Source organism: Panthera leo, chromosome C2 (assembly GCF_018350215.1).
Source record: "Panthera leo isolate Ple1 chromosome C2, P.leo_Ple1_pat1.1, whole genome shotgun sequence".
In the NCBI taxonomy this organism is placed as follows: Eukaryota; Metazoa; Chordata; class Mammalia; order Carnivora; family Felidae; genus Panthera; species Panthera leo.
In genome coordinates, this window is record NC_056687.1 from 133,971,166 (window position 1) to 133,990,962 (window position 19,797).

A 19,797-nucleotide genomic window follows, 5' to 3' on the forward strand; every position below is an offset into this window, starting at 1 on the left:
TATAATTGCGTGTTTAAAGGCAAAGATACAAATATAAGATCTCATGAAAAAACATAATCAAAGAATCACTGAAAGTGCTGTTATTTACTTCATTTCTTAAAACTTACTCCATTTGAAAAAACATACTTGGGAACGTCAAAATGATAGTTTCATTTCCCTTACAAGTATATCTACTCTGAAAACATTATATAGGAGAGTATAATGGGTGTGGCCCCTCTGATGAAGTTCTTCAACTTCTAATATTACTGATCCTATTAAGCATAGATTGTTAGAAAGTTTTTTTGTTGCCCCCGGTAACTATTTTGGTTGACTTTTACTTCCCCTTGCTTTTTGACACTGTGCAGGAAGTATGTTGAGGAAAACACAAAGTGACTTCTCCAAATCAGGGCAGGTTAGTCTTATTTTCTTATCATCATTGTCACTATCATCATGACATACTGAAAGCTTTTTATTATTTGGGCTCCGTGTTTCATAAAGTAGCTGGAGCCTTCCCTTTCAGACTGATACAATCTCTGTCATAGTATGGTAGGCAGGAGGAATTCTGAACTGGGTATCCAGAAAAGAGCTGGTTCCTGACTGTGTAGGCTTGCCTGGGTTATCTAATGCACAGGCTGATGCCCAAGCAACCATGTAAATAAAAAAAAAAGCAGGAAAGCCAAGAGAACAATGAGAACAGAGTTTGGGCACATAGTAAGCACTCAGTGAATAGTTGGTGAATAAATGAATAAGATGATTCTACCTATATAACACAAGTGATCTGAACAAAATGATATAACCTCCCTCTGCAAGATTCTATTAAAAATGCAAACTGTTCTTGTGGCTCTGGCCTGTAAGAAAAAATAGACTGAGCAATAGCATAGAAGCAGAAATCAGAGTAAGTCAGACAGCCTTCATCTTTCTCTTTCCATAGGTATAAATTGAGATTCCACAGCCAAGGATCTACTCTGCAGTAAACTAACTTAAAAAGTGACCAAACTAAATTTGGGATACCAAAACACTTGTTAAAAAGTTGCCAGGGGTGCCTGGGTGGCTCAGTCGGTTAAAGTGCCCAACTTTGGATCAGGTTATGGTCTCACAGCTTGTGAGTTTGAGCCCCAAGTCGTGTTCTGTGCTGACAGCTCAGAGCCTGGAGCCTGCTTCGGATTCTGTGCCTCCATCTCCGTGTCTCTCTCTCTCTCTCTCTCTCTCTCTCTCTCTCTCTCCCTCTCCCCTGCTCACACTCTGTCTCTGTCTCTCTCTCTCTCTCAAAAATAAATAGACATTAAAATTTTTTTTTTAAAACGTTGCCTGGGGGAGGTCAGATTTTAATTTTAGGAAATCAATTGAAGTCCTGTGAATTCTCACCATATCAGATGATCACAGTAATATTCATTTAAGAACAGTAAATGACAAAGCTTAAGAGAAATAATCTGGAGATTATCTGCACCCCTTTTTGTCCTTGCTACTGCACCCCTTTCTAATATGGATCACTTAGACACTAAGAAAGATAAACAGCAGCTCTTCATGGAATCACCAAGTTGAAAAAGCCCTTAAAGGTCAGGGTTTAATTACCTGAATACAGCCAGAAACTGTACTTGTGAAACAGAACTATATAGAAGTAAGATCTCATCCTTCTTTTGCCACAACATTTTTCAAAGAAGCCAATACACCACTCATTCTCCTAATCACAATATATTGTTTTTTGTAAATTTATAAAAAAGCACAGATATTATGAAGACATATCATTATTAGAACAGCATTTTGATACTAGGAGCATGACTATATTATGTGGATATTTTAAATTTAGGAAGATGTGATTATGAATTTTAATTAATACTGCTATCTTTTCAATCTGAATTTGAATGGAAGATTCTTAAGATTAGCTTAGGCTTCCACTTAATACAGAAATCCTCTCTACAGCACATTTTATGTAAAAGATTATATAATAAAAGATTAATGCAGCAACTTTAATATTTATACATTTAATTTAAAATTCCATAGGAGGTGATAAATGTGAATTGCTATTATTTCTGTATTCCTGAAATACAGATTTTGAACAAGCGGTTATGGTATTTAAATGTGATCTTTTTATTTTAAATCATTGCCAATTATATACGGAGATTTCTTGCACTGTTAATATGATTCATAATACAAAGCCTGTACTTAAAAACTTATTTCAAAATTAAGTTGTAATTCTTTTAGGCAAAATATAGTAAATATTTCTGGCTAGTACATATGATAATATGCATAAAAACAGCATTTAAGTCATGTAATCTGAGAACTGATTTGTCAAATACTGCCATAGAGCACCTATGAAATAAAAAAAACAAAACAAACAAACAAAAAAACCCTCAGTGTGAGCTTCCAAATAAAGTGTAGTGTTAAAATAACCACAAAATATAGAGTGACCATATTTGGCAAGAAAAGAGGCTGGTGTAAACTTCATAAAAACCACATCACAGCCAGATTTGGCATCACCAAGGTATGACATGAGAGGGGACTCTTGTTCTAAACAACAGTGCCACTCAGCGGCTGAACAATGGTAGTGAACTGATCAACAGTATGAATGAAGGGTGGGCAAAAAGAAAAATGGAATTTTGGAGAAGGCAATGATAATACTGCAGGCAAAAAGATATACTATGTTGCCATGGTAACTGTACCTTGGAGGTCAGTTAGAGTCTGGACAGGAACAGAAACCTGAGCATCGCTTCCTGTAACTACATCGCCTGGATTTCATAAGAAAAAATAATTAGATTTCATAAAAAGGAAAAAAAAATCAAGTTTACTTTTTTTCATACTTAATGTAATACTTTTATCAACCTAATTACTAAAGGTACAGTAAAACAAAATACAATCTTAGAAAAATTAATATAAAATAGTTTTTAAAGGAATTAATTTTTTAAAAGTATTTCCTAAAAGGTTTCTGTGAATATTTTCCTTCAAGAAAAAAACAAGTTTCTATTAGTCTAAAACATAAGAAACTTGAGAAATCAAATGATTTTTCTGAGCAGGTTTAATTATGCTACAAATAGTAATGTGGTTTCATATTTTCTTTCTTAAAAAAAATTCTTTATCCAAAAGTAAATATGCATTTATTACAAAGCAGGCATTTTTTTGAAACGCATTTCCTCCTACAACAGAGAGAAATTATTTTTAACTAAACTTGACACCAGTTTCTACAGTGATAAGATAAATACCTAAACAAGTTCTAATTTCATAGTTAAGTATTGAAAAGATTTCATAAGCTACCACATGTACTTATAAATGTCAACATGTAAAAATAAATCTGTGAACTGCACACCCTTTAAACTTGATATACTTATGATAGGCGAGATTTCATTCACAAATTGGACCTATGGTAAATGCTTAAAATAAAGAAGCGTTCAACTTCAAAAAATAGACAAAGGAAATGGGGAAAGAGGGCGTGCATTCTAAAAGTACAGGAGAGAAAGGAAAAGGAGAACAGGAAATTCTGTGAAGAACTTGAGGTACACTCCCATTTAGAAGGAAGACTTTTCGGTTCTCTGATTTCTTCCTTCCTGGCCAAGTTCAACATTAGGCACAGTCACTGTCAACAGAATTAATCCTCTGGCTGTATCAGCATCTGAAGGTCTAAGTTACTGTGAAATTCATAAACTAAAATCCAAGTCTTCTACAAAGACACTGTAGTTTCCAGGTTTGATAATGCAGGATTAATAGACTTGCTTGCCCTGTACCTTTCATATAATAGCAAATCAATTTTGGAATTATATAACATACCCTCAAGTGTTTTGACCACTTGCTACAATTATAATTGACAGCACAGCCAGCTTATCTGCAAATTACTGGGTTGTAATCCTATCATCCCATCCATTAACAGTACATGCATTTATATATGTGTATCTATATCTCCTGTAACTGAAATAAAATCTATAAATGGGTACACACTCCAAACCAGCTTTCAACGGAACTTATCAGGTCCTGAATTTTCATAATACAGTTACCTCTCTGTTCACTGATAAATGGCATGCCTATCTTCTGTTTATTTGAAGGAGATTTTCAATTCTGTGCCTGTTACCCACTTTTCTCTGCTGCTTCTGGATTACCTATTAGTGTATAATTTAGAGACTGAAAACTCATTTTAGTATTAAATATCACCAGAAAGTAGTGGAGGAATATCTGCGCCCCCTCTTCTTTCTTTCACGACCCGACTCCCAACACATACACAAACCGCACTTTGCGTTCCCAGCAACACATACATGAATTTTGGGTTTTCCATACAACTCTCATCCTACGGAAGCCTAAATGTTCGAGAGTTAACTAACCTACAAAAACCACAAGCATTTTCATCTTTACTAACAGCCATTATTCAAAGCAACTTTCAAATTTTCCGGCAGAGAACACTACAAAGGCTATTACATTCTCTCTCCTCAAAGGCCCTAAGTAGGTGACTCTGTTCTGAGATAGTAAGAAGCCGTATTCCAACGCAAGCCTCCTGACAGGCTACGTACTGTGCTCACCAATCTCTGGGACCAGGTGACACAGCTGCAGATCTGTCACTGTCACAGCACAGCGGGATATTTGTGGGAAACACCAGCATAAAGAACGAATGAATGCTGGAGACGTATTTTTTCCTTGTAGCATTACCAAGTGTATCTTTACAGATGTTTGGAGCTGGGAGGCTCCCCAGGGAGCAGTCCACACCTCTTATTTCAGGGCGAGGAGACATGGTCAGAAGGCTTCAGGACTGTGCTTACGGTTCATTTCATGGGCAAGTCAGTGAGAGGGAGCAGCAACCTAGCTGGTTTCTACTTGGATCAACTGTTCTCTTCGCCTTTTACTCCGTTTCATTCAAATCCTTATGCAGGGAGGGACATTTGCAGGAATGTTTATCTTTAAGAGGAAGGTAGACAAGCTTTTCGTGATTGACACGAGGAGAATGAACCAGAAAGAAAAAGAAGAGCTGCCACACAAGGAGACGTTCTTTCAGCACGGGGATCAGTTACAAAATGCCCTAGTGATACTCATGTTCCAAGTACTTTGCTTAAGTGCTCTGTTGTCTCCTTCTAACTGGGGACTTCGTTTTCATCAGTCGTTCCATCCTCGTGCGCCTCCTTCTCACTTACTGTGATATTAATACTTGACATTTCCTTAGAGATACAACTTTATATTTCTATAGTCATTTGGCTTGGTTCCTCTGAAGATTTAAGCTACAGCATTAAGAGATTCTCTGACTCATTTGCCTGCCATCAGTTAGAATTACTACTGACTATGGCTTGTTATCAAAGCAATACTGAAATCATATTTGGTTAGAACAATAAAACAGTACAATTAAGAAATATTGAAAATAACATTCATTTCCATTCTGAAAGTGGGCATGTCTCCTGGCATTAAAATACATTTACAATGTGTTAATGATTTGAAGTCTTCTTTTCTTTCAATCATGTGTGACAACTCTACATTGAAAAGAAAAGAATGTAGTTTTACACGAGACATTCCTGTGTAAGGCAAACTCAATATTCTAACAGAAACTTATATACTAACTATACAAAGTCTAATACTTCATATAGGCAATGGTAGATAATACCCTGTAACTGACGGAAGAATAAACATGCACACACTCGTTAGTGAATTCAATACTCATTATTTTTGTGCCATTGGGGAATAAAGTCCACTTAAGTCTGCCAGCTTAAATGCCAAGAATTTAAAATTTTTAACAATTTTAGATGCAATCTTCTTAAATAGAGTGTATGGGAACATGGTTTAAGGTCTTCTAACTGATTCAATATTACTGTGGTTGCTGTCAACACCGGTCATCGAACACGGCTAGAACAAGGGTCCCTTTAAGATGTGAATGAGGCATGGGTCAGGATATTTGTGCCCTGACAACTGAATGGCCACAGGCTCTGTGCTTTGTGAGGTCTTAGGATTGAATTCTGTAGATTTTCTGCCATCATGTTCCTATTTCTTGCTTCTATAGTATAGACAGCAGAGTCCCACCACTAAAAATAAATGCAGCTGTTTCTAATCTGCTGTGAACAGGGGCACTTAATATATAGGTCTCTGAAAAGAGTGGAAAATAAGAGCATAAAGGTTCTGAGTAGGAACCTGAAGGGCTCTCCTACGAGTTAAATACATGCGGGAGACGAAGCACCAGAAAAGCCCGGAAACAGACCACACACTTACTTGAGGCTGGGTGGCAAGAGCGCCCCTCACTCGTAGCAGCACCAGCAGCGGCCCTGCTCGCCAAATGAGAGCTTTGGATCTGGTGGTCTCCCAGGTCTCCTCTGCTCTAGCATTCTAAGGCTCTAAATTGTAGGGCCTGGACTCACAGACTGACTTTGGCTGCTAGAGATTCTGTTTAGCCTTCCCCGTAAGGGTACAGTTCATATTGCTCATGGGTAAAGCAGCTGGATGAGCGACCGCAAGCCTAGGGGCAGCACGCTTTCTTCAAACCGGCTGCGCGGATGGATGCTACGACCAGTGAAGCCCATGCTCTTGGAACGTCCCATTTCAGACTATACACCATTACATGTTAGCAGAGATCGCATCAACTGCTTTCAAGTTCTGTGTTGTGATAGTCTGTGCCATACTCTACGGGCATCCAGAGGACTCGAATGCAAGTATCCTAGGATATAGATGCTAAAGAAGTACCTTAACAAATTACTTCATAAAACGGTCTTATTAAAAACGATACAGGATCTGATATTCCAACTGAAAAAAAAAAACGAATCTAACAGATTTTTAAAAATTAGGTTTTGCATTAATTTCTATCTCTAGGAAGTTGGTTCCTCACAGGCAGGTGAGGAAATCCCAGGCTATACTGTGAGCGTTTCGTTCGATTTATTACGATTGTTTCCTTACCTTTGTTCAATTGCACTGGCATGCTTTCCGATTTCATCAGTCTCTGCTGCTGCTGCTGCTGCTGCTGCTGCTGCTGCAGGGGATGCCTGGGGACCTCTGCCAGGGTCCTGGTGGGAGGCACAGCAGTGGAGGAGCCTCCACTACTGCCCGCTGGTACAGGGCCACCCGCACTGCCTGGGGCCATTGCTGGAGAAATCAACTTTCTTCCAAAATTTATCAGGCTATTAGAGACCTTATTTATATTCAAGGGAGCACCTTTGACGTTGGCCCTGTAGAAAAAAAATTAGGTGGAGAAACATTACTTAAATTAGAGGACAACTCTATGTCACATATTCCAATTGGTATAAAAACACATCTTACCTGCTTGAAAAAGGCCATTTACTGGAACAGCTACACAAAGCGAAAGTGAAAATGTAAAAGTGATCACAAAATAATACAACAATAAGGTTCTTTGAGGTGGCTTATGGAAAATAGTCTTTTTACTGTTCGTTCGTTCATTCATTCATTCATTCATTCATTCATTCAACAAATGGGGCCTATTTTGTGCTAACACTGTGCTCGGTTCTGGGGATGCAGTTGTCCACAGCAGACTTAGTTCCCTTCCTGGAGTTTTCAGTGTAGTAGGGAAGAAATATATTAAATAATCGCGTAAAAAAAGCATGGTTAAAGCCTGTGATAAGGACTCTAAAGGAGACGTCCAGGGCTCAGCAAGCCTTGGATAGAAGGCTTGAAATGAAGCCGACAGCAGATTTCCCACAAGCCCTGGCATGTGGGTATTAGGCCACATTTAATCTGATTTTGAAAAATAAACGTGTCTGAGAGTCACAAAGTAAATTCAATAAAAGCTGTACAGAATCGCCCAGTTCCTGAGAATTGCAAGTTGCCCTCACCACCCCGACCATCCCGGCTCTCCACATCCTCCTTCCCCACTGCCCTGCTTCACTTTTCCTGATGGCACTACATACATATTCTATTTGATGGGTTATTATTTGTCCATCTCCTCCAATCCCGAAGATAAGGGGTTCTGGTCTGTCTGCTATGCTGCTGTTGCCTAGTGTATAACAGGTGCTTTATAAATATTTGTTAAAAGGGAGCTGCACGTCCAGGTAGCCGAAGTCTTTCCACCTCTACAGTGAAGAGTCCCGGCTCCTAGCGATGGCCAGCCTCTCTCACTGTGCTCTGGATTCTAAGCTCTGACCTTCTGAGATCGTTGCCCTCGCACCTTCCTCTCCTGAATCATTTTCTCCTTCTCTGTAGTGGCATTCCCATTAGCATACAACCATGGTGTGTGTGTGTGTGTGTGTGTGTGTGTGTGTGTGTGCGTGCGCGCGTGTGCATGCTCACACAAGCGCCCTTGCTAACTTATCCTGTGAACCCTCATCTCTTCCTAGTTACCATCCCACTTCTCCTCCTTCCTCATGACATATTTTTTCAAAAAGCTGTCTTATGTGCTACTTCTGCTTCTTCGGTCCTAGGCCCACTCAGGTCTGGTTGTGGCCTCCTTGCCAATGTGCAAAAACTACTCCTCCTAGTCATGGATGACCTCCACAGTGCAGAGCTGAAGGCTCACTCTTATTTTATTCTACCCTTGTCAATGGTTGACCCCCTTACCCACCGCTCCTCTCATACACTTCTTCGCTCGGCTGCCATGGTTTGCCAGCACCTGTGTGACAGCCATCTGGCAAACAGAAGACACCAAGTAAACATTTGTCAACTGAATGACTACCTCCCAGATGATTCGTAATCTTGAAGTATCTCAGGGGTAACTGGTTACGATTATAAATTACGATTTATAATTTAGTAACGATTATAAATTATTTTAGTTGCAGGAGGTAGTCCCACTCCACAACAATACCAAAGTTTGTATTTTTATTGCCCAAATCATTAGTAGAAGCTTATTTTCTCACATTTTGCTTCTTTTTTCCATAAAAGTAGGAGATCGAAAATCAAGTTTGAGGGATACATTTACTTGATTTAACTTGAATTTTACTATCATTTCCTTCTCTCAGATCTACCTGACAGCTCTTACATAGTAATTCTCCTACATTTTATAGAACAGCTGTATCCTTGGCGTTGCTAGATACAGCTCTAAGATAGAACTGATCCATAGTCCTATAATAAAAGAGAACACTATGCTTCTACCTTTCATCAAGTTTTTCTTTAATGGTACTCGCTAATATTATGGGCTACATATTGGAGACTTACATTACTTTGGAGCTAGGACAAATCATATTTAAAACCTGGAATTCGGCTTTATCAGAGAAAGAGTTGCTCATTTACAACTCAACGAAATGTGAAAAAAATTTTCAAATGATTCTTTTTGTATCAAGTTTTATCTTTAAGAACTGAGCTATTTCATGCCCTTCCAAAAATTGTTGAAAACAACGTTTCCTAATGGAGATAAGGATATATCGTGATTATACACCACTTACTTCCAGTTTCCCGCTGCTTCCTAATGAAGTACGGCATTCTCAATTTACAGACACTACAGCTTAGCAACAGAGAAGGCACTCAATACATGTTTATTGAAAAATAAATGAAGGAAATGAAAAGAACTCGTAAGTTGTGGATTAGGAAGGCATTCACCTCTGGCACTGTATTTCACTCAGCAGCCTGCATGCAATCCCATGTCTTGTTGCATTTTAGTTTTGCTTGTTTGAAGGCAAGATTCATAATTCACAGATATGAAGAAGTTAAAATGTTGTTACCCTTTTTTATGAACAAAAATGTACTAGTCAAATTCCCATACTGCCAGCTGTAAAATTTATATGTTGATAAAAGTACTAAGAAACTGCTAGAGCATTATCAAGAGAATATGGTTAATGCATCTTCATTAGTACTAATAAGCACAAAAAACATAGATCAAGCTCATGCCGAGCAATTTTTCATCTGAATACCTCTTAAAAGGGGATGAACGCTGTTTTCCTTTTTTGAGTATTTTTTGTTTTTAACCAACTTCCCCCCTCATTCACTACCCACTGCTTCCAGAAGAATATTTTCTTCTCAAAACAACTATTGAAGGTGACTCTTCAATTATTACAGATATAAACAACTGTAAAACATGTACTTCTAGGACAAACATGCTGTCCATAGTGTGTTTGTTTTTCAGGATGATAATTTTTTGGCCAAAGGTAGCTAAACACAGATCTTAAATATCTGTAGCAGCATTCTTTACTGGCTGTGATGTACGTTATTAAGTCATGTGTGCTGAGTCAATGAAAATTACTGCGTTTGTCAGAGATCTGATGGACATTGAGTACTGGGTTGGATTAACAATGGAGTGTAACGTGTAAACACTGTTGAAATAAATAGTAAGAGGACTCTGGAGTTAACAAGGCATTATATAAGTCTAATGAGTAACTAATTTTGTGTAATCAAAGTCTTTCATTATTACTATTTACTACATACTCTTATTAAGTAATAAAAATAGTACCATATAGGAGGGATTGTCTTCAAATTGTTGCCAAGACCGTACTTTCTGCACAGCCTCATTTAGCAGGTTAAATCAGTAGCGATGGGACACTTACCTGAAGATTCAAGAGTCATCAAAACAACTGCATCAGAACCCAACCTGGCTTCACTGTTGGGCCCCTTTGGTTCACTTTCTAAAACTGGGTGACTCTTGCTGCCTCTTGCCACCCACCTGATCTCTTACCGCCTGACTTTCTAACCCACACTCTCCTGAAAGAGCTTCTAGTGTTTCCAATGTCTTCTTAACTGCCAGAGGCATGAGCTGTTTTCATTCAACTTCTAAAACTTTTCTAAAGCTTAAAAAAACCAACCAACCAAACAAACCAAAAACCCAGAACATTATCACATGATCACGTTTGTAAAAACTCTCCACAGCCACGGAGATTTTCCTCTCCTGTTATGCAAGCTTTGACACCACCTCAGGCTTTCTTCCTTTCTACCTATGGATTTGTTTTTCAGGTCTGATATTAAGTATCTAATATTTACTTAACTCCTTTCTCAATAAAAGTTTGTTACATGCTTGTTTATATTTTTGTCAAAGGAAGAGTTTTCCATTTATTTGTAATTATTTTTCTCAATATGCTAGTTTATATTTTTCTTATTATTTCCTTTCTGTGTTCCCAAAGGTTGAATGCTTGGTTCGTTCATCCATTCATCCATTCATTCACTCGTTCAGTTCCCTCTCTTTCCCAATAAAAGCATTTAAAGATATACATTTGCATCTGATTATAGCAACAGCATCACAGTTTTTCCCACACGTTTTCTAAATAGTCCATTGGCTCAATTGTTATTTAGGTACATTTTAAAGTTTCAGATGGCTGGGTTTGTTTGTGTTTAAATATAATACCCAATTTGTTGTACTGAATAGAAATAGAACTATCAGAAGACTGAAAGTGGGGAAACTGTTCTAATTTTTCAGAAGGATTGTAGAGACCACGAACCAGAAAATGGACTGGCTTATTAAAATTTTTTTTCCTAATTACTTGAAAATGGTTGTAGTCTCTCACAAGTAGCCAGTATGGGTCACTAAAAACAAGTCATTCTAAGGCAACTTTATTTCTTATCTGAGGTGTTAAAGTCTGTAAGATTTACCAAGGTATGTCAGTGCCGTGGATAGAATGAAAGATCATGCATCCTCAGTTATAGTTGGAGAACTGTACCTCAAGTTTATTGTTGAATGTTCTAGCACCCACCAAAGACTTCTGGTGATGACATGTGTCTCAGACTTGGTTCACAGACCTGCTCACCAGTCCTTTTTATAAGCTCATAATCTTCCTTCCATCAATGAGCTGCATAACTGGGGAGAGTTATGTAGCCTGCTCTCTGCACTGAAGTTTCCTTATCTTTAAGACAAGGGGGCTGGATTATTGATATTTTGGGTTCCTTTTAGATAGAAAATTCTATAATTTTGTGACTGGAAAGAGAACAAGTGCTTACTGAATTTGAGACTAAAGGCCTGCAGAGACACCTAATCTATTAGACAAAGGAATCAAAATATAAAATACTCTCAACAGGCTAGCATGAGAAATGAATTAAACAGATAAAATTTAACAAAGATAAATAGAATCTTAAGCACTTAGGTTAAACCTTTTTATAACTGCACATTACACACAGAATAGAGAGGCATGGGTTAACATGAGTTCACATTAAAACAACAACAACAACAACAACAACAACAACAACAACAACACCCAAACATTAGTGTTTTAGTTTGGTCTGCTAGGCTAATCTGAGCCCACAGGGACACTGCTGAAGAAAAGTAAGATTCTTAGCCTGTGTTAATACTAAATGAGTGAACTTTTGGTTTCCAGTCTGGCATGTAAGAAGCTTGGAAGTTTCCATTTTGTCCTAACAACCAGAAAGAGTTGAATAAATTGAAAAAAAAAAAAAATCCACAAATTTTTCTTAGATCCATAGCGTAAACTGCTGTCCCCAAATCAGACAGACTGACAGGTGACTACAGAGAATCACAACTTCCTGGAGCAGAGACCCATAGGAAGCAGCGCTGGAGTAGGGAGATATGAAGTACAATTGACAAATCTTACTAGGGGCTCAATGGGGACCAATCTGACAGATAAAAACTCCGAGGGGGACCCAGTCTTGAGGGGGTAGCCCACACTCCTGAGTTTTATCTACTGGAGTTCTACCGATGGGAGAAAAATTGTGCATCCAACAGGTGGAATGGAAGGGAACCATTTTGAAATACATCTGAACATTCTGTTTTTCTCAACAAAGTCTGCCCTCAGGAGAAATCATTCAACCCAAGTCTAACCTGCTGAGGTTTTATCAGAGCTTAACTGACCTGGAGGAAGGGAAATACCCAACCCCACACCCCTCTAGTCACCCTGTCCCACCCACGTTGGGGAGGCGGATGAGAGGCATGTGTGTTCACAGTCTGAAGGCACAGGCTCACAAAAAGACTGACCCCTAATCACAGGACTATAGAATGGTTCTTCTCCTCCCACACCTTATCACCACATTACTATAAGTCCATTTACAGCAGTTCCTTTTACCCACTACATATATCCAACTATCACAAAAAATTTATATAAGACTTACTGAAAAAAAGTAGAAAGACACAGTTTGAAAAGACAGAGCAAGCATCAGAATCAGATTCAGATATAGCCAGCTCTATCTGTTGGAATTACCAGACTGGGAATTTAAAAGAACTATGATTAAAATGCTAAGGGCTCTAATGGATAAGGTGGACAGCATGCAAGAACAGGTGGGAAATGTCAGCAGAGAAAAGAAAATTCTAAGAAAGAAAGAAAAAAAGAATGAAGATAAAAAAAAAAAACCTATAACAAATGAACAGTGTCTTTCATAGGCTTATTAGTAGACTACACACAGGCAAGGAAAGAGACTATACACACTCTTGAGGTTGAGGAGGTTTTAAAGGAAATTCCCCAAACTGAAAAGCAAACACAAAAATGACATAAAGAAAATCACAGAAGAGAATATCCAACTGTGGGATAACTATAAAAGGTATAACATATGCATAATGAGAATACCAGAGGAGAAGAGAGAAAGAAAGGAACAGAAGCAATATCTGAAACAATAGCAACTGAGAATTTCCCCAAATTCACGTCAGACACCAAACCACAGTTCTTGAAGGAAGCTTCAAGAACACCTGGGAGGATGAATGCCAAAAGAACTACACCTAGGCATGTAATTTTTAAACTATATAAAATCACAGATAGATAAATCCTGAAAGAAACCAGAAGAACAAAACACTTTACCTATGCAAGAGCAAAGATAACCAACTTGTTGGAAACCATGCATGCAAGAAGAGAATGGAGTGAATATTTAAAATACTGAGAGAAAAAGCCCCGCCAACCTAGAATTCTGTTCCCTGTGAAATTATCCTTCAAAAGTAAATATGGTATCTCTATGTAGTAAATATATATTATCTTTAATAGTAATATAAATATGTGACTAAAAATACTAGGTGAGTGCCTACATGGCAGAAGCTAACTGCACAACTATGGCAGACAGCTTTCGCTGAGGCATTAATGTCTGGCAGAACTGAGTTGTGTCTTTATAAAATGGAGTAGAACAGTGGGGAGGTATGAAAATTATGCTGCGAGAGGAATGGCTTAAAAAGCTGGGGGGCGAGTCTTATAATATCATGGGAGCTGTCATGGGGGAAAGGAGTCCTTTTGGCATGGCTTTAGAAAACGAAATGTGTTACGAAAGTTACAGAAAACAGTTCAAAAGCTATAACACAGGAAATCCTTTCTAATGTTTTAACAGGCTCTATTTAAAATAATAAGTGTTCCAATTCTGGAACTGTGTAAGAGATTGGAAAATCACCTTCAGACACTGTGGCTTCCTAGTCTTGGCCTGGGTGAGACATAGGCTTAAATGAAAGGCCCTTTCCAGCTCTAGGGATTTATAATCTGCAGTGTCAAATGGCTCCCACCACTATATTCATTCATTACATTGTTGAAAGGACAGGACCAAATGAGAGGCCTGTACACTAGTCTAGGCCCTTGAGGAATGTTGACCAAACCCCATCTCCAAGCTTAGGGGCCTGTTTGCCCTGCCTCCTTATCTCTACCTTCTGTTTCTATTCTGTTCTTTTTGCCCCTCCTTCTTCCTCCACGTTCACTGTCCGTTCAAGATGCTATTCTTCCCCCTGCTCTTTCATTTGTTTCATAGTCTCCTTTTCTATCATTTTCTCACCTCACTGTACCTTTTTTTCCACCATAAAAAACATAGAACTTATTTTAAAATTATTTTCTTAAGTGCAAAGCGTAGTTGGAAAAAGTAAATATGAATATGTGACTTTGGTTTTTAGATAGAAACAATATTCTCTTTCCATCTGTGCTATCTTTCTAGAAATCTACATTAGTGACCTACCCTCAATGGATTACGGTTCATATTTATTTCTTTCATGCTTATAGACATAAATATTTTATTTGGAAATTCAAAACAGCTGTCAGGGTTGCAACATAGTACTTTTCAAGATGATTCTAACACCTGAGCTAATTTATGGTGTACTTTTGTTTACAAATTCTGTGAGTTGAAGACTTCAAATTCTATAAAATGAATTGGTTTCTACCTTTCTTAATTCTTTATCTTTAAAGTTGAGAGTAGCAAATTTGCTTCAATGAAAGACATCTATATGTAATTCTAAATTTGTTTGCCATATTGTGAGGTTTCTATTGTCTTAGAAAACAAACTATCTCCACATCTCAAAGAACTCTAGATTTGATAGGTCTTTATTAAAACAAGATGATAAAAGTTAGTTTGCTATTACTTATTCCTTAGGAGTCTGACTTTTGAGTGAAATGTACTCCTTTCATCTATAAGGCTATGATTATTTTGCACGTGGAAGATACATTTTTGTTACTGTGTCATGAAGCAAAAGGAGTAGTGCTTTTAGGGATAAAAAGGCTGGCCTAATGCATGGTTGGATATAAGCTAGCCTATAGGGGGCTTACCTAATTAGGTCTGAACACCGTTCATAACATTTGTCAAACTAACATAAGAATAATAAATATGTATTGATTGCTGTGTATACAATCATTAGATAAACTCTCTAAGACTTACCTATAGAAATAAAAATTGAGGTTTCTATATCATACCGTTAGTCACACTGTTGCTTCATGCTTACATGACAGAGCTCTAATTAAAAAAAAACAAAACAAAAAAACCCCAAAACACCTTGAGGGATAGCAAGCCTGGGTGAGCTTCCCTAGCGGCAGCACTTATCACATGTTGTCATATATTGCTACTGGGAGACTTAAGCACTCCACTGGGACTGGACAGTTGGAAACCTGTACCTAGTTTCTCCTACTAGACTACAAACTTTTTCCTTTCCTGATTTCAGTCTGTATCCTTTTGTCATAACACACAGTACCCATGAGTGGAACAGCTGTGCAGAGTGCTGTGAGTCCTAGTGAGTCACTAAGCTGAGGAGGGTCTGGGGACCATCAAAAATGGAGACTAAAGGGAGGCAAAGATTTCTCAGGTAGGAAACAAAATGCACTAGCCATAAAAGAAGAAACTGAAAGAAGAAACTTCACTGAAATAAAATTTTCCTGATCATCTAAAGACATCATTAAGAAAATGAATAGACAAGCCATACACTAGGGAGTAATATTTCTAGTACACATATCTGACAAAGAATCCTATCCAGAATATATAAGGAATTCCTAGAATTAAAAAAAACCCAAATAACCCATTGAAAACAGGTAAAAAAAAAACTTGAAATAACACTTTATAAAAGAAGACCTATATATCAGTGATATGTTATGAAAGATGCTCAACATCATTAATCAGCAGAAAAACGCAAGCCATAAGAGATACCATTTTCATATCAACTGGAGTAAACAAAATAAAAAAGACTGACAATAGCAAATGTTGGCAAGGATGCACAATTACTAATGTTATACAATGATGTACAAGAATGCAAGCAATTGGAAACCCCATATATTCCTAATGGGAGTAGAAAAAGATACAGTTACTTTCAAAACAGGTTGTTTTGAAACAGGTAGTTTCTTATGAAGTTAAACATTCATCTATCGTATAGAGCAATTTGTGTTTACCTAAGAGAAAGAAAACCATACATCTATAAACAACACTAACAACAAACAACAGCATCAAAACACTTGTAGAGAAATGTTCATAGCAGCCTTATTCATAATACTCCAAATCTTGAAATAACTCAGTCAACGAGAGAATAAACAACTTGCTGTATGTTCATATGATAGAATACGACTCAACAATCCAAAGGAAGGAACGGATACATGGAATATGGGCGAACTGCAAAGACATCATGCTGAACGAAAATAAAAGCTAGATACAAAAGAGTGCACACTGCCTGGTTGTATTTATATGAAGTTCATGAAAAGGCGAAACCAACATATACTGTAACAGAAATCAGACAGTGGTTGTCTCGGGATGAGTGGTTGCAAATGACTGTAAAGGGATACGAGGGAACTCTCAGGTGAAAGAAATGTTCATGCCAGATATATTGTTTTGGATGGAGGTTACATGGGTATACACAACTGTCAAAACTCATCAGATAGAATACTACGGATCTGTGTACTGGTACAAATTATGCATAAATTTTTTAAAAAAGGAGAAAAATCTATTTACTCTGGATTAGATAGGAGACAGTGTTAGCAATTTATCTAAATTGGTTGGGTAGTAACAACTCTTTGATATGACAGAAAGAGCACTTCAGACATAGATGTGCTTATAAGCACAAACTTTTAGTTATTTGAGCACAAAAGTATCACAAAGTTACGTTTATATAGAAATCAGGGTTCTCTGACATTCTAATTAGCCAATTAACTACTAATACTGATAACCATGGACTTCTTGGCTTTATAGCTTGGGGAATATTATTAGCAATTATTTCTTTACCATATTTTAGCAATAAAATAATTCTGAACAATTGTAGTCATTATGTAAGTAAATATAATAAAGCCTAATTTAAAAAATTTTGTTGACCATGTAAAATGGAAATTGTTGAGGAGAATTTTATCATGTCTTTTAGGTATTCAAAACTGTATTTATTTACCTAATCATTAAACTAAAATATTTACTAACCATTATAAATAGTACCGAGTACAGTGCTAGGAATATGAGGATTCTAAGATGTGGCTCGTGACATCAATATGAGTTATTCTACAACTGAAGCTAAAAAGCACTCACTCATTTCACTAATACTTAAATTTGTTCTTTGTGGCAGGTATTGAAGCAACACCAATGAACGAGACAGATGTGGTCACTGCTCTCACGACGTTCGTCATATTCTAACGTAAGATTGTTGGAAGGATCCTTGTGCTTCCTGGAACCCTGCACTTTCTCAGGACATTCTAGTGAGGCCAGACCTGGAGAGGAAGGAGCCCTTCTAAGCTGAGGCAGATCCTAATCCCAAGGAGAGATGCAGAATTATTAGTCACCAGGCATTCCTAGGGTAAGAATGGATTGGATGCCATCACGCTTTAGTCACGTGGAGCCCAGCTAAGGAATGTGGGATGCATCTTAAGAGCTCAGGGTACTCTCTTTATTAGAATCTTCTTTCCCTGGAGCCTCGCTTCCTCTAGGATCTCATGTAGGGTTTCTGGCAAGAGGCCTTCTGCAGAAGGCCCATCTACCAGAATTATAATTCTGGATTCTTTCATCATTGATATGAGTTAAGTTGTTTAAGCTCTGATGGGGGTGCAGAGGAAAGCTGGCATAGTTAGCACACAGAATGTTATTGCTGAGCTGATGCGTGGAGAGATCATGAACTAAGCTTGGTATTTTCTATCTCTAAAATTTTGGTGATATGAAACTGCTTAAGTAAAAAGACCTACAGTTGTGGAATGTGTAAACAGTCACCACTAGATAAAGTGTCATGTGCTCTGGAGGCACTACTGACCACTCACGTGCCGTTATCGCATCACCTCTGTGGAGCAGAAAGAACTGCACATTTTGAGAAATTGTGTTATGTCCTTTTCAAACAGAAAATCCATGACCATTCTGGAATAAAGAAGGTATGTGATTCTACTCTTAATAGAAGCAACTGCAGTATTTAAAAACTATGAAATTCTGTTCCACGACTACTCAATTGGGCATTTTAGGAGTTACAGATTCCTAAATAGATTGATAGGTTCCACTGAAGACTGGTCACAAATTAGATGTACTTATTTTTTTTTATAGCAGCAATTTCTGGTTATTTAAGGACAAAATTGGAACGAGCTTTGAGTGTTAAATTGTCGTTCCGAGCTTAAAAGTTGAATGAATAAGAAAATGTCAATTCCCATTTTTAAAAAGAAATTTGCAAGTAAGTAAAATCAGAGCACAGTGAATATTATGCACACACGTAATGGAAAATCTACCACTAAAATACCTAGGCACTTGCTTTTAAAGACTTAATTATAGCAATCCATGGTAAAGCAGAGACGAGAAATCAGGCTTCTTGATTTCTAGAGATATTCTTATCCATGAAATCACATGTCATCTTTGCATCCTTATCCCTTATTTGGATAAGCAACACAAATAGAAGTCCATTACCATAGATATAGCAGGTATTACGTCCCTGCTTTTCAGGTGTCTGCCTGTCTCCTGTCTATTTTCTATTCATTGATCACTGCTGGGGGTTCCCCCATGAGTATATATACTCCTCTGGATCCTTCCCATCTCTGTCTTGCTACTCAGTGACAGCTCCAATGCATTAACTCTTTAATAGCTTCTAAACAGCTAAGAAAGTAGTTGCAAGGCTAATTATGGCTGAAGGGCCCAGCCAGGTAAGAGCATCTTTGGCCTTAAAGAGTGAAATGGACTTTACCAATGGTATCACAGCTACAGGGGCTTTTGATGATGGATAAAGTGGTGATACTGACATGGTAAACAAACCTCCAGGCCATAACGTGGTGGTTATAAGGGTTACATACAGAACTGGAAGAATTCTTTGGCAAGATTATCAAGAATTAAGGGTATCCATGCACCTTTACCAGTACTAGCTTGCCCATTCATTCCTTTATTTTAAGTCACTTTATTGAGGTATAACTGACATACAAACAACTGTGCATATTTAATGTGTACAACTTGATGAGTTTGGGGATAAGTAAACATCTATAAAACCATCACCACAATCTATGCCATAAACATATCCATCACTTCCAAAAGTTTTCTCTCTCCCTCTTTGTTTTATTTTTTTTTGTGATAAAAATGCTTAGAATAAGATCAACCCTCTTAGCAAACTTTTAATATATATTAATTAATATATTATTATAATAACCTATGGGCACTATACTATACAGTAGATCTCTGGGACTTAGTCATCTCTGGCTCATTTATTTTTTATTTATATATATTTTTAAAGTTTTTTTTTTTTTTTTTTTTTTGAGGGAGAGTGCATACACGCATGCAAAGGGGGAGGAGCAGAGAGACAGGAAGAGGGAAAGAATATGAAGCAGGCTCCCCACTGTCAGCACAGAGCCCAAGTAGGGCTCGAATGAAGGAACCATGAGACCATGACCTGCGCCAAAATCAAGAGCTGAG

The 19,797-nt window shown here is 37.6% G+C and overlaps 1 protein-coding gene across 14 annotated transcripts in view; it reads right to left on the bottom strand.

Moving 5' to 3' along the window:
• Positions 1-19,797, bottom strand: part of TBC1D5 (TBC1 domain family member 5) — a 537,979-nt gene that overhangs the window by 66,696 nt on the left and 451,486 nt on the right. For 12 of the 14 annotated variants that reach the window (XM_042955445.1, XM_042955444.1, XM_042955443.1 and 9 more), the window contains 2 exons: positions 6,823-7,091; positions 2,640-2,705 (listed from right to left, as the gene is read on the bottom strand). In XM_042955445.1, the coding sequence (XP_042811379.1) occupies positions 2,640-2,705; positions 6,823-7,091 (335 nt within the window). The remainder of the gene's footprint in view (positions 1-2,639; positions 2,706-6,822; positions 7,092-19,797) is intronic. The other 2 variants (XM_042955453.1, XM_042955456.1) reach the window with 1 other exon arrangement.